At 49.4% G+C, this 14748-nt stretch overlaps 1 protein-coding gene across 3 annotated transcripts in view; it reads left to right on the forward strand.

Annotated features, from left to right (window-relative positions):
* The first annotated feature begins 352 nt into the window (after window positions 1-352).
* Window positions 353-14748, forward strand: part of COL26A1 (collagen type XXVI alpha 1 chain) — a 177830-nt gene continuing 163434 nt past the window's right edge. For 2 of the 3 annotated variants that reach the window (XM_036998536.2, XM_036998537.2), the window contains exon 1: window positions 356-1149. In XM_036998536.2, coding sequence (XP_036854431.2) covers window positions 992-1149 — 158 coding nt within the window. In that variant the 5' untranslated portion in view covers window positions 356-991. Of the gene's footprint in view, window positions 1150-14748 lie in introns of all 3 variants that reach the window. The other variant, XM_036998538.2, reaches the window with a different exon arrangement.

Raw genomic sequence — 14748 nt, forward strand, 5'->3', positions numbered from 1 at the left:
CATTTCACAGACTAGGAGCTCCTCACTGTTAGCAGGGCCAGAGCCAGCCTCAGGACCTCTGCCAGCCCCACTGATGCTTTTGGGAGAATTAGAAAAACACTCCCAACCTGGAGAGTGCAGCCCAGGCGGGGTTTCAGGTCCCACCTGGCCCCTGTGAGGGGTACAGCTCTGGGGAGATCTTGCAGCCCAGGAAAGGCCAATTGGGGCCAGACGGGCAGTGGGCCACATGTGATCTGGGACTCAGCTTTTCCATCCCTAAAAAGTGGGGTTGTATTCCATTTTCCTCCAGCTCCTGTCCAGATCAGATGCTTCATAGATCTGTGATTCTAGAGACAACTAACCCCAAATCCAGTGCTTCTCTCATTCCAGCTACTACTTACCTTGGAGAGACAGCTGGCAAGGTAAGGACTGGATGTGAACAGGAGAAGATTCTGGGGAAGACTGGGTGTGCAACGGTTTGATGCAAAGGGCCCTGGACAGGGAGCTTCACTTTTTTGGGTGCCATTTTCCACTCCTGACGGCGGGGATGGTACCACCGATAGAGAGGGCCCTATTGGGATTAAACAGCTTTGCCCAGGTGAAAATGCAAGGCTCAGAGTGGGTGTTGCATGAGCGTTTGAGGATCCCCAGAGGTTTTGGCTGGGAAGGTTCTAATGGGGGTGTGTGCGGGGACTCAGGCGCAAGGTTTGGCTTTGGGGACACACGGGTCTCGGGACCCCCAGCTCTGAGGCTATTGCCGTCTCCTTGGCCCTGGACCGCTGAGGGTTAATGAAAGAGCCTCACGCCCCCTTTGACGGCGCAGAGCCCACCTCGCTGAATTTGAAAAGGCGGCCTTGGAGAGGCGTGTGCGCCCCCAGGCACTTCCCGCTCGGACCCCGGCTGTGCTAGCTAGCTGGCTCGCTCGCTCTGCTCCCGGCGGGGCGGCGAGTTCGGTCCGGCCGCCTGTGCGCTCCCGCCCGGGACCCCGGATCCCCGCGGGCGGCCGCGCAAGATGAAGCTGGCTCTGCTCCTGCCCTGGGCGTGCTGCTGCCTCTGCGGGTCGGCGCTGGCCACCGGCTTCCTCTACCCCTTCCCGGCCGCAGCGCTGCCGCAGCACGGCTACCCCGAGCCCGGCGCCGGCTCCCCCGGCAGCGGCTACGGAAGCCGCCGGTGAGTACGAAGGGCAGCGGGGCCCGGGGGCGCTGGGAGCTGAGGGCTGCTATCGGGGCGGCGGGGCCTGGAGGCTGGAGGCACGGGGCACAGGGCTGGGGCGCCGGGCGCTCGGGGGCTGGGGGAGAGGGGTCGGAACTGCGGTGGTCTCTGGCTGCGCCCGCCCTCCCTCTTCCTTTCTGTGCTATCCCACCCTCGCCCCTTCGGCTCCCGGCTCCCGGCTCCCAGTGGGGTGGCTGAAACCTGCGGCGGGGGCTCGCGGAGGGGAGCGCCTGGCTCTCTGGGGCTCGGCGGCTCAGTCCCTGGACGTTTACAGGCTTACGTGGCTCCGCCGAGCTCACCTGCGCGGCGGCGGCCTTGTGTTGGGGCGCAGGTTCCCGGGTTGCCGGGCGGTGTGTCCGGGTGCCCCGGCCTCTCCTGCCGGCTGACCAGGGACACCGGAGGGACGATTCCGTCCTGACTTTGGGTTTTGGGCCGCGGGGGAGCCGTGGCTTCCCAGACACCTGGGGACGTGGACCCAGCTCCGAAGGGATGGATCCGCAGTGGCGTCCTGGAAGGAGCGGGACCTCAGGTGCCCGCGGTGCAGGGACGCACAGGTCGCCTCCCTCTCCTCCGGCAGGTGGCGCGCTGGCCGCCCCGGGGAAGGTAAGAGCCGCATCTCCTCACCCCGAGGTTGAATTCCCCAGAAAACGCGGAGCACGCAAGTGAAAGTTGCCAAACGCCTTATTTGCGCAACTTGCTCGAGCGTAGCTTTTCCCTATTTAATAATAACCAAACGCACAGCTCTAAGAACCCTCTAGAACACACAACCTGCACTTGTAACTTGCATCTCTTTTGATCCTAAAGCCACTCCAGGGTTAGTTAGCTCTTAGGACATTGTGTTTCCTCTAACCCAGGACACAGACTCAGAGAGAGGTCCCCAAGTTTGGTGGTCCCTCAGGGACTGACCTTTCTCCAGATCTTTCTGCAGCACCACTCTGCTTAAGACACAGGTACCAGTGCATCTCCTGGATATTTCGCAGTCCTCCCAGGGCTACCGAGGTGAATTCTGGCAGTGTCTTATAGCCAGGACTCAAGGTTGTCTTGTGTTGGGCAGAACATACATTTAATGGCTGGAGCAGGCCAGACCCAGAAAAGCAAAACAGTGCTTCTAGAAAACTTTGCATGCAATTTTGTTGCCCTCATTTTGTCTGGAAATACTTAGCCCAGGCTTCTCTAAGTACTATTCACTGGACACCCATAGTAGTGTGGCCTCTGCACACTTCCATGTGAGAATAGTCTAAAAAATAAGCTTTTCAAGTTGCAGACTGATCTGTATAGCATGATCTCATTTATGAAAAAGAAAATTCTGATCTATATCTAGGTATTTAAATGTCCAGAAAAAAGTCTGTAGGCAGCCATTCTCCATAGTTACCTATGTGGAGACAACTGGCAGAGGGGCAGAGGACTTTCCATTTTCTTCCACTGTCTGCCTGTGCTTTGTTTTTACAAGGAGCGTATAGTCATGTACTATTTGTGTAATTAAAAAGTGTGGGAAGGAAAACAAAGAGCCTCCCGCAGCCTGGAATATGCTTGCAGAGGTGAAGTCCGTGATGGGAGTGAGTGAACAGGGACAGAGGTCCTGGCATTTGGTGGGCTGGGACTCGGGGACCTTTGCAGAAACTTGGAAGGGATCGTTTTAGCATAAATAAAAAGAGGCCCACACAATTGTGGTAATCTTCCACAACTCTTTCCACCAGAATGGGAGCAGGGAGAAGGTATAATTAAGTTCAGGGAGGATCTGGATGAATTTGTGGAAAATGGATTCCCAAAAAGGATACTAGGAGGTATTAAGGAGGCTGGGAGCACGTTCCAGATGCTGGTAACTGATGCTCCGGACAGTAACTGAGCCCATCCTTGCACAGCCCTGAGTGGGCATTGCAGGCTGGAGCTGGCCTGGCGTCTCACATTCCTATGTCTTGTGAGCTATCAGTCACAGGTGGCTCATGTCCTTGAAATTCAAGAGCCCCAGAAGCAGAGGGCTTGGGGACAGCATTTGGCACAGTGCCCCTTCACAGTTTTGACCTCTGCTTTGGTTCCATGTGTGTATTTCGAGTGGCTTGATCTCAGCTGATAGGCAAAGAGACAGAGCTGTTCCTTGACAAATAGTCTTCCTTTATTTCATGGTATTGCTTCTGTTGGTGTCTGATATTTGAATACAGTTTGTGTTCTGTGTGTGTGTGTGTGTGTGTGTGTGTGTGTGTGTGTGTGTGTGCGCGTGTGTGTGCACCAATTCTCCTGGGCTGGGTGTCTGGGTCTGATGTGTGATGGGGGCATCTTGATCAGGGATGCTGTGCTCTGGTCACCTCCATCAGAATCCCAGGGTGAACCCCTCTGTTTAAGCTATTTTGGCAAAAAAAACCCAAAAAAAACCCCCAGTTCCTTAGAGGGCTGTGTCCAGTACAATCTTGCAGCCTTGCCTATAGACCACTAATGGTTTTTGCCAGCCACAGAGCTGTTCAGGTGCCAAATAAAAGCTGGAGGGAAATGCAGCATTGATTGACCTGAAGGGCTGCCCTAAGGATGGAGCCCCCAGCTCACCACCCGAGTCCTTCCATTCACCCGTAGGAAGGGTAATGCATTTGTGAAACTCTTTGTAGTATGCAAATCTCAGGGACTTCTTTCCCTCCTATTCCATCCTCCCTCCTCCCACAGATGTTTATTAGGGGTCACTCTTATGTGTCTTTCTCACCTCTCTATAAAACCCTAAAAGGGCTGAAACAGCAGCACATGTCAGGGCTGAGGAGCGAGAACCAGAAAAGGGGTCCTGCCCCCCAACTGTTTGGTGCATCTCTCAACCAGAGGAGGGAGAAGCTTTAATTTGGATAAAAGATAAAGCTTTTGTATTAACTCTTGGAGCAGCAGTATTTTGACTAAGATGTGGGACCTGCCTGGATTTCAGCAGAGAAGGGAAAGAGTATTTCAAGAGAGTGGGTTTGTGGGGCAGGGGACATCTCTCTCAAGTTGAACATTTTGAGTTGGGGCATATTTAAAAATATTGTGTTTAAAAACTTTTCCATCGACATTGTCTAGCTTGCACACAAGTAGAGTAAGAGTGTGCAGTCTGTGCCCTCTCTGGGCTTTGCCCACTGTTACTTTTTGTCACATTATTTCCCCCGCCCCTGCCCCCACCACACACACATTCTCTTTGTGTGTGTGCTGAGCATTCTACAGCTAATCCCGTATGCATGTTCGTTTCCCTTGTAATATTCCTTATCACCATGCCCTATTGCATCTAACAAACTTACAATCATTCCTTACCTTTATTATTCGTATTAAATATTTATTGGATCTAAAATCCAATCCACATTCAGATGTCTCCAACTGCCCAAAAAGTGTTTCTTTATTGTTAGTTGGTTCAAATCTGTATCAAAATAAAGTCCACTTATTGGTGGTTGTGTCTCTTTAGTCTCTTGTGTTTAAAGAGTCCTCTCCCCTTTACTAGGATACTATTTTCTTCAAGACATTGACTTGTTAAAGAAGGCTAGTTGTCCTGTATGCCTATGTTCTAGATGTGGCTGATCGCTCCCAAGTGGTGTAATTAATTTGATTCTCTACCCCCTGTCTCTCTTCTGCGTTGGAGCTTAGAAGTAAAGGTTTGATTTGATTTAGGGTCCCTTTTTGGGAGGCGGGCAGGAATGGTTTGCAGTTGGCCCCGTTTATCTTATCATATCAGGAGGTGCTATGTTTGTGTCCCCCCTAGATCCATATGTTGAAGCCTTGTCCCCAGTGTGATGGTATTTGGAGCTGGGGCCTTTGGAAGGTAATTAGGCTTAGATGAGGTCATGAGGTTGGGGTCCTCATGATGGGATTACTGTTCTTAGAAGAAGAGGAAGAGACCAGAGTGCTCACTCGCCCACCCCCCTCTGCCTGCCTCTTTGCCTAGTGAAGACGCAGTGAGAAGGCAGCTGTCTGTCTGCAAACCGGAAGGAGGGCTCTCCCCAGACACTGAATCTGCCTGCACCTCAATCTTGGGCTTCCCATCCTCCAGAACCAGGAGAAATAAATGTCTGCTGTTTGAGCCACCCAGACTATGGTATTTTGTTATGACAGCCCCAGCTAACTAATATAGGAGGATGTGATGTTTTTTCTGGTGAGCTGGCTGTTAAACATTCATCAGAACATCACTGCCTACAGGATTCCTCCTATTCCCACCCCCTCTCTCTCTTCCTTGAAATTTATTTGTTGAGGAAACTAGGCCTGATAGAGTTTTCCTTATTCAGGATTTTGTTATAATATCCTCATGGTGCCTGTTAACATGTTCCTCTGTCCTTGGTTTTTCCAGAAAATTGGAAATTGGATACAGGGACTTGACTGGGTTTTGGTTCCTCCCCTCCCCCTGCCTTATTATTATATTAATAGTAGTATTTTGGCAAAATTACCTCTTTCATTGGGTAGAATTCTTCCATCAAAAATCTTACCACGAATCACACAATGTCTGGTGGTCTCTCTTTCTCTTTAGACATTAGCAGGTGTTGGTTCTTGCTTACATTACTGCTTCATTAAGGTTGCAAAATGGTCTTATTTTAATTCTGACATTTCTTTTTCATTTAATTACTGGAATAGTTGTATAAATAATTTCCCCTTATCTACTATTTGTAGATAGTCATAGTTTAAATTAGCTTTTGGTTTACCTTTCCATTACTCCTTTTTTGCAAGTGGAAGCAATTGTGTGTGTGTGTGTGTGTGTGTGTATCTTCTTCCTCCCTTTCTCCTTGAACTATTCTGACCTTGATTTCTATGACTTCACAATATGTTGTGGAGATTGCTCTACATCAGGGAATACTTACCTTCTGAATCCATTGTTTTTTAAAAAAATTATGATACAATACACATAGCATTAAATTTACCATCTTACTCATCTGTAAGTGTACAGTCGAGTGGGATTGAGTAGGGTCACAGTGTTGTGCAGCCGCCAGCACCATCCATCTCCAGGACTTTTCATCTCTCCTGAATTCATGTTTACAGCTCTATAGTTAGTTTTGTGCAGTGAATGACTATAGTTGACTTAGCCATTCTTCTACTGATAGACATCATGTTGTTCTAACCTTCTGTATCACAGACAATGCCCTGCCCTTATCCCTCCCTACCCTCCCATTCTCCCCAGTCTCTTTCCCTTTGGTAAATGTTAGTCCATTCTTGGGTTCTGTGATTCTGCTGCTGTTTTGTTCCTTCAGTTTTTCTTTTGTTCTTATACTCCACAGATGAGTGAAATCATTCGGTATTTGTTTTTCTCCGCTTGGCTTATTTCACTGAGCAATGCCATATTATATGTTATTGTGCTTTGTCCATTTCATAGTTCTGCAAGTGAATCTTTAGGATACATCTTTTTGAAGTGGGTCTTCTGTGTTAAAAGGTAAATGCATGCATAATCCTGCCAGATAGTGTCAAATTTCCTGCTATAGGAATTCACCATTTTGCACCATAAAATGTGCCAGAAAAATCAACAGTTTTTTCTTGGTGTGTGTGCTTTTTGAAGAGCCATTTTAATGATGCCAAGTCAAAATGGCCTTACGGGCAGACTTCCTTGGTCTGGGGGGAGGGTACAGATGGAGGCCCACACACCATGTGTCTAAATATTTAAAAGCTATGAATGAAGCTTACAAACTGTTAAGTAAAATATAATCCGTCATCAACCTTCACAAACATAGCCTCCTAATGACCTGGGGGAAGGAGGCTCGCAGTTAGAATGTTTGGCCTCTGAGTTGTGCAGGAGCTCAGAGGTTCAGGGAGAGACACTCTTTGTTTCCCTTCTTGTCCCACCTGACACCTGGGCTGGGGGAGCCACATGCATGCTTCCTGGACACTGCAGGCCAGCTCAGCACCCCCATCCCCCATTCTAACTATTGCCGCTTGCCTATACCTCACACCCAAGTTTGCCCATCTATTTGGGGAGGGAATTCCAGGACCCTAGTTACTATACATGGTCTACAAGGGGGGTTGTGGGATCTGGTGATCACATTCTTGTGACCTCATTGGCCCCACAGTCTCCTTGCCCTGTGGGAAGGGGTGTGGTGGAGACCAGATTGGTGTGGGAGGCCAGATTGGGGCCTTCCAAAGCACAGAACCCAGGGTGGGGGCCCATCTTGCTCAGGTTGAAGGTAATTCTGTGGACATGTCACCTCTGGGGAGATGTGGAGTGAGTTTTGGGGATGAAGCAAGGACACATGTACCCCAAATCTTGGAAAGTTGTATGACCTTTCTCCAAAAGTTCCCATTAAAAGGCCATAGCTCAAATGTTCCCTTCTAGTACCTTCCCTGCTGAAACTGCTCTTCACCCCCCATTAGAGTGTGAGGATGACAAAGAGGATGAGGCAAAGGGGATGTCACCCACCTTTTTGGGACCCAGCCCAGGGCTCAAAATAGAGAAGGGCTCGCTGTCTGTGTTGAGTGAATAAAATTGCATCCCCCGAGGACCCCCCCGCTGTGAGCCTAGAGCAGATGTGCTGACATGGGTCCTACCAAGGGGCGTTCTGGCTTGGGTCCCACTGGCATGGACACGCGGTTGCTCTGCACGCACAGACCCCTTGCAGAAATGATGATGAGCATCAGGAGGGAGGCTTCAGGGCTGCTCAGGGGGACTTGTTTCTGCTCTTTTAGAAACATGCTTGTATTCTGGCCCGGTGTTCAGGTCTTACCCATTTTCAGCCTATTCTAGGAAGTGACGGGATGGAGCTCAGAATTGGTGGCTGCTTTCTGTTTTACATTTAGACAGTCTCTGGCGAGTCAGCTTTGGAAAGGGTCTGATTGCTGCTATGAGGACACTGCGGGATCTGGATTCTTTCCCGCCTCTTTCTCCACATGGCAGTATGTGATGTGGTCAGCAAGGGACTCAGCAAGGGACAGATCACCACCCCAGATCCTAGTGTATCTGGGGGTAGAGATTGCAGCACTCTTGATGGTTGCCTGCCGACTGTGCAATGGGAGGCCCTTGGGAAGGGGAGATGCCCGGCTTGACTTCCCTTTCCCAGCCGGGGCACCGTGCTTCATCCAGTGGCTGGTGGGAAAGGCTGCACACATGCCCGATTGCACATGTGTGTGCGCTTGCACATCTTGGAGTTGCAGGGAGGGGCCTGAGGGTGCTGTGAGGGTCTATACTTGCCCCATGAATATCCCCATGTCCGAGGGGGTGCACCTGGAATAGTAAACAAATGACGGGTCTTGAGAGAGACCTCAGGAGAAAGGGAAAAAGCTTTGTAGTTTAGTACATTTAACGGCACGTTTTTCCCAGCTTTTTGAATGGGGGCCCTGCTTTTTCGCTTTGTACCGTGCACCACAAATCATGTAGCTGGTTTCGTAGCCCGTCTTGCTCCTATGCTTGAGGTGCAGCAAACTGAACAGCAGGGCTCTGACCGTCTCCTTGGGATGAAGTGGGGAGAATAAAGAATTGGATACCCAGACCCATGCAGCACTCAGGAAGTCTAGGGCCTGGAGAGCTGGGTTTTAATGGCCTCCCCAGGTGTTTTTCTGCGCAGTCAGGTTTAGGAAGCACTGTACACAGGACAGTTTTTTGAGATTCTTTCATCATGACCCACAATAAGAAATACCTTTTATATGGTGATTGAGTACACTGGTGGACACACACACATGCATGCACACACACACACATCTGAAACAAGTTTCACAAAATACTGCTTACTGTTACCATATGGGATACTCTCTTTTTTTATTGTGCTCTATCTAGTTCATAAAAAGGGCTTGTCAAGACTTAGAAAATTGATTTCACAGCTCCTCTGGGTTAAGACCAGCAGTGGGAGACCCCAATATGCCCTGGGGGAGAGCAGGGGCCTCTTCACCTCCCTTGGTGCCCTGTTCCTGCCCTGTCCCTGCAGACTCTTTGACTTTGAAGTCTCTTTCTTGCTTCAGCTGAGTTAAGGTGCTTGGCATGTCCCCTTCTTGCTCCTAGTGCCTCCCCTATACCTTGATTTCATTCTCTTATGGGGCAGCTACAAAGGCCCTTCCTCCAGGAGGTTTTCGCGATGGCCTCTGGTCTCCTCCACCTCTGTGGGCAGCTCTCAGCACCTCCTGTATCTGTGATTGGTTTTATTTTCCTGCACTGAGAACTCACTTTCCATTTTCCTTCCCTGCAGAGGCAACTGTTTCTCTTACTTGTTCACTCTCTAACCTGGCAATGACTTGTCTCAGGGAGTTTGGGCATCTTTGTGCCTCAGTTTTTGCCTACGTAAAATGGGAATGATCACAGTATATACTTTATAAGTTTGTTCTTTGCTTACATGAGTTAATCAAGTGCTTAGAACACTTAAAACCCTATTCCGGCTTTTGACCAGGTAGGGTGCTGATGTAACTTGGAGAGGTGGTGAGGATGGGGTTTTTCACAAACATACCAAACCACAGAATCCTTTCCTGGGGAGCCTTTTGTTAGAGTGGTGTTCCAGACCTCCTGATTGGGAAACACTGACCTGGTGAATCCAGGCTACATGCTGAGGGCTTCCCAGAGGGGTCATGCTTGGGGTGAGTCTTGCAGGATGAGCAAGTGTCCCCAGCAGGGACCGGGAGGACATTTTGGTGGACGGAATAGCCGTGTAAGGTGCCTGACCTGGATGATTGATACGTCTGAAGTTCAGAATGGCTGCAGGCAGGCGACGGGCAGCCAGGCCTTTGGAGCCTGAGTGTGAAGCCCCTTTTCTGCCACCCTAAGGAGCTTGGGATTTGTGTCTAGGCCTGGTCATAGTGGGGCCTCTGTTAGCTTTGCTGGTGGGCATGGTGCTTAGAGTCTGGGGAGCTGGCAGAGTGGATAGCACCTGGCCCTGGGTGGCCAAGGCTAGGCAGGGACAGGATGCACGCTGGAGCTCCTGGCCCTCCCTGGTGCTCAGGGGACACCTCTGGCTGCTTTCTCCCCAGAACATCACAAAGACTCTGCCGTGTTTCCTCAGCTTTGACAAGGTAGCAAAGCATGGTGTTAAGCAGCTTGAATTTTTATAAAATACTGGTATTTTTCCTCCAGGGGTGTTTGTAGCTGAATTTTAGCATGTAGCCTTCAGCTTGCACAAATCAGGTATTCGGGGACTGCTTGTTGAGTGGATGAATGAACAAAAGTCTTGACCTCTGTCCTCTGGGAAACTGAAGCTGTGGCTGATGCCACGCAGGTCTGTGGGTTTATGGAGTGAGGACCTTTCTGCACTTTGTCTCCATGGGGCCAGCTCTGGAAGCCACAATTAGAGGAGCCACAGAGGCCATCTTTGAAGTAGGAATGGGTGGAAAAGAGGGACTTCTCCTGAAAAATCACATAGAATGGCCTCGATGTAGACATCAGGGGAGGCCTTGTCCTCAGGCCCCAGGGTGTTCTGAATCTCCTTCAGCTTGCTCTCCTCCTGTACCACCATTCTTCCAGCCCAAGCTTGTCTGTTGTTTTAAAATCCATTCCCAGAGAAACAATTCCTATGGCAATAAGAGCACGACTCCAGGCTTCTCTTGGCTTGAACCAGTCTGACACTTCATTGCTGCTCAAAGAATGTGTGAGCTGGACCCCGACCAACTTTGCCTCGGGCAGGGGAATAGGGTAACAATAACTAACTGTGGGAGGATTTTCAGGAATCCTGCATCCGATCCTGTGGAAGTAGATACATGGCACCCTGTCCTGTCTGAGAAGTAGGGGGTCCCCAGCCTTTCTTGCCTGGTCTTCCTCTTCTTGCCTCCCAGAAACCAGGGTCTAGATGTTTCTTTGGTGGCTTGAACAAGACCACCTGGAGAGGAGCTGGACCCAGTCCACGCTGATTCTGTGACACTCAAGGCGAGAGATGGGGCTCCCACCTCTTGCGCCTCTGTGTGACCCCCTCCCGGCTGTCTCCACAGGGATCAACAGAAAGGTCAGAGCCGACTGCTGACCCTTGCCAGCTACCGCTGCCCACGGCCATGTTTCCCATTTCCGGAGCTTGTTCTGTCGGGTGTTAATGGGAGTTACCAGAAACAGCTTAGGAAGTGCTTGTGGGCCAAGCTTGGAGTTTCCTGAATACAGAGGGAGGGTGTGAAGAGCAGGCTCTGGAGCCAGGCTGCCCGGTCTAACTCCCTGCTCTAGGTGGCCCTGACTGAGTCACCTGACCTCTTTGTGCCCAGTCTTCCCACCTGTAAAAATGGAGCCGATCATAGTATTTACTTCATCAGGTTGTGCTGGGGCTTTAAAAAGGTAGTATTGTTAAAGAGCTGAAAATGATATCTTGTAAACACTCTCTGCAGCCTCGTTAAACCATAAAGGCTTTCCTAGCCCGGGTAGTGTGCTGATGGGCCCTGCGAAGCTTGGGAAATGGAGAGTTTCACAGACTTCTGAGGCCATTGAATCCTTTTCTGGGGAGCATTTTGTTTGGATGGCGTTCCAAACAGCAAGCTGGCCTAGAGGGTCAAAGTTAAACGCCTGAGTGGTTGACAACGCCCTTTGCCTTTCAGGAGCTGGTCCTGAGCTGTGTCGCCATGATCATTTCCAACCTCACCTTGTGGTTGCCCCCCTGTTACTGTAGAGCAGCTAGAGAAATACAGGGGTGAGGGTCCTGTCATTTTTTTCTAAATCCCTTAGGACTCTGCTCAGGTTTTCAAGGCTGTGCTGAACCTCAGTTACCAGGGGAATGAGCACAGAGGGTTGCCCCTTGGATGCAATTGGGGAGCAGGTTGGAGGGCTTGGGGGCTCTCAGATGCCCATGGGGAAGGCAGAGACTGAGGAGAAATGATGGGCTTTGCACCCCCAGGGAATGTGGCCCTGTGTGGCCCCACTCCTCAGGGTAAGGCCTTCTTCTGGCTGGTCTCACGCAGCAGGCCTGTCAAGACTCGCTGGGGGACCCAGAGTCAAGCCAGCACTTCCCCTCTCTTGACTCGGGGCCTCACAAGTAACATGAAACTAATAGGATTGGGCTGAGATCAAATGAGGAAATGTGTTTGCTAAACATGCAGACTAATTTTTACTCAGTGCCTTCCTGGTCACTGGACGAGGGCCCGCCTTGGAGTGCCGCTGCCCCACCTCCACCACTCTGAACAAGAATTGGGGATGCGGACATTTGTGGGAGACCAGACACTTGCTCTGTGTGTATATGTGTGTGTGTGTGTAAGATTTTGAACCCGGACTGGCTGCAGTTTGTTAGCCCAAACATTTTATGGCTCTATTTCCAAATATCTGGTCCCGACCCCCTCCTTGTTATGGAAGGGCAGGGACTGTGTGGCATTTTCGGAGATGCCCCCCCAGTTCCTAGCCCTCAGGAAGCTTGACTGAGAGCCTTTGCTGCTTGGAGCCTTAGTGAAAGGCTCTGTGACCCTCTTCCCGGCCCTTTTGCCCCTGGAGGCGCCAGGGCCTCTTGCACATCCACACACCCAAGTCTCCCTTGGGAAGATGGCAGTTTCCTTCTGCTTTGGCTCTGGCTGTCTGCAGGCCCTGGCCAGTTGCCTCTGGCATCTGACATTTTTGTCATTCCTGCTCCCCTGGAAGGGCCTATCTAGGGAATCAGCACTTTCCTCTTCCTGCGTCTCTGTGATTGATTTGGCCACAAGGCTGATTCTCAAGTTCTGAGAGGTCTTAGCCTGCCCAGTACCCACCATTTCTGGGGTGATGGGACCCTTGACCTCTGTAGGGTTTGCCAGGCTCTTTCTTTTACCCCATAGCTGATGATGACAATTAGGTCAGGCTTCGAAACGCTTCATGCAAGAGCTCTGATTACGCATTCTTTCCTGGAGAAGCAGCTGAGTAGATGACAGAGACCATTAGGGACCCACAAGGAGCTCCAGCTCCACCTGCATAGCTTGCGTCTGTCACTCTGGGTACTTTACTCAGCACTGGCTGCCTTTAACCTCAAGCTTCTTCCTGCCTCAGGACCTTTGTGCTGCCTTGATCAGTCTTTGCTTTCTCTTGGCCTAGCTAACTCCTGCTCAATGCTCAGAGATCAGCTTAAAGCGTCACATCTTTAGGGAACCTTTGGCTGTCCCTGAAGGGAAGTTCAGGCCCCTTTGTTAAATGCCTTCAAAGCTTGTTCTTGAAGCTCATGATAACTGTAAATCAGTCCTATAATTTATTGATTGATAGTTTATGGTTGTCTACACTGAGACTGTTAAGTTCTCCGAGGGCAGGGATCCCATCTGTCTTGTTCGGGGCTATATCTCTAGGTTCTTGCAGAGGGCCTGGATCATCGAAAGTATCCAGGAAAGGACTAACTGCTTTGCAAGCTGTATTAGTTTCCTATTGCTGCTGTAACAAGTAAACATAAACCTCATGTCTTAAAACAACACAAATTTATTCTCTTACAGTTTTCTAGCTCAGAGGTCTGAAATGGGTCTCGTTGGGTTGAAAGATATTTGCAGGACTGGTCTTTCTAGAGTCTCCAGGGGACAATCCATGTCCTTGCTTTTTCCAGCTTCTAGAGGTTGCTGGCATTCCTTGACTTAGAGCTCCTTCCTCCATCTTTACAGGGCATCCTCCAAACTTCTTTTCCAACATCTTCTCCCTCTCTGACTCTGATCCTCCTGCCCCCGTCTTATAAAGACCCTGTGATTAGGTAGGGCCCACCTGGATAATCCAGGATCATCTCCCCACTTCAAGATCCTTAATTCAATCACACCTGCAGAGTCCCTCTTACCATGTAAGATAACATATTCACAGGTTCCAGGGATTAGGATGAGGACATTTTTGGGGACTATTAGCCGGCCACACCAACAGAAATGAGAAGGAAAGATACACCAGGCTTTCGGGGCCTTGGGATATTGGATTGATTCTAGATTCGAAACAGTATTAGGATGGAAAGCGGCTTTGAGCAGAAAAGCCTGCTAAAACTCAGGTTCATGAAGAGTCATGATGAAAGGTTGGCCTTCCCACCCAAGTTTTTAATGTAGGCTGTGAGGTAGGGATTTCAGTTTAGTTTTTTCCCAAACCTCCCCTCATACTTCTCTTGAATAATCCATCTTTCCCCCCACAAATTTGCAATGCTACATTTATCATATACTAAATTTTTCTGTGTACTGAACTCTTTTTCTGAACTCAGCCCAATCTGGTGCCAAAACCACACTATTTTAATTACTACATCTTTATTGTATATTTTGTTAGTTGATAGAGCAATTTTTCCTTCACTGTTTGTCTTTATCAAAATATTCTTAGCTGTTCTTATACATTTTTGGGGAGAGGTGGATTTTAGAATCATCTTTTTTTCTGGTTCTATAAAACATGCTGTTGAGATTTTGATCTAGGCTGTGTTGACTTAGTGGATTAATAGAATTCAATGTTTATAATATTGTGTGTTTTTAGGAACAAGGTATAATGCTCCATGTATCCAGCTCTTGTTAAATTTAGCCTTAAGCATTTTATAGTTTTTATTGCCATCTTGAATGAGTTCTTTTTGTTCCCTGGCATTTGTAAATGTTTATGCCTGGCAAATAGGGCAACTGTTGATTTGGGGCATGTTGACTTTATAGCCAGCTACCTTTATGCTTTTCAGAAAATATTTTTATGGTGTTTCAGGTGGTTCTCTGGGGTTTTTGTAGTAGAGAATCCTGTAGACTTCCAATGTGGCGTGCGTGTGTGCGTGTGAGTGCGTGCGCGGGTGAGTGTGTTTGTGTGTTAGCATTGTGTAATGC

This window comes from Manis javanica, chromosome 10, assembly GCF_040802235.1.
Source record: "Manis javanica isolate MJ-LG chromosome 10, MJ_LKY, whole genome shotgun sequence".
NCBI lineage: Eukaryota > Metazoa > Chordata > Mammalia > Pholidota > Manidae > Manis > Manis javanica.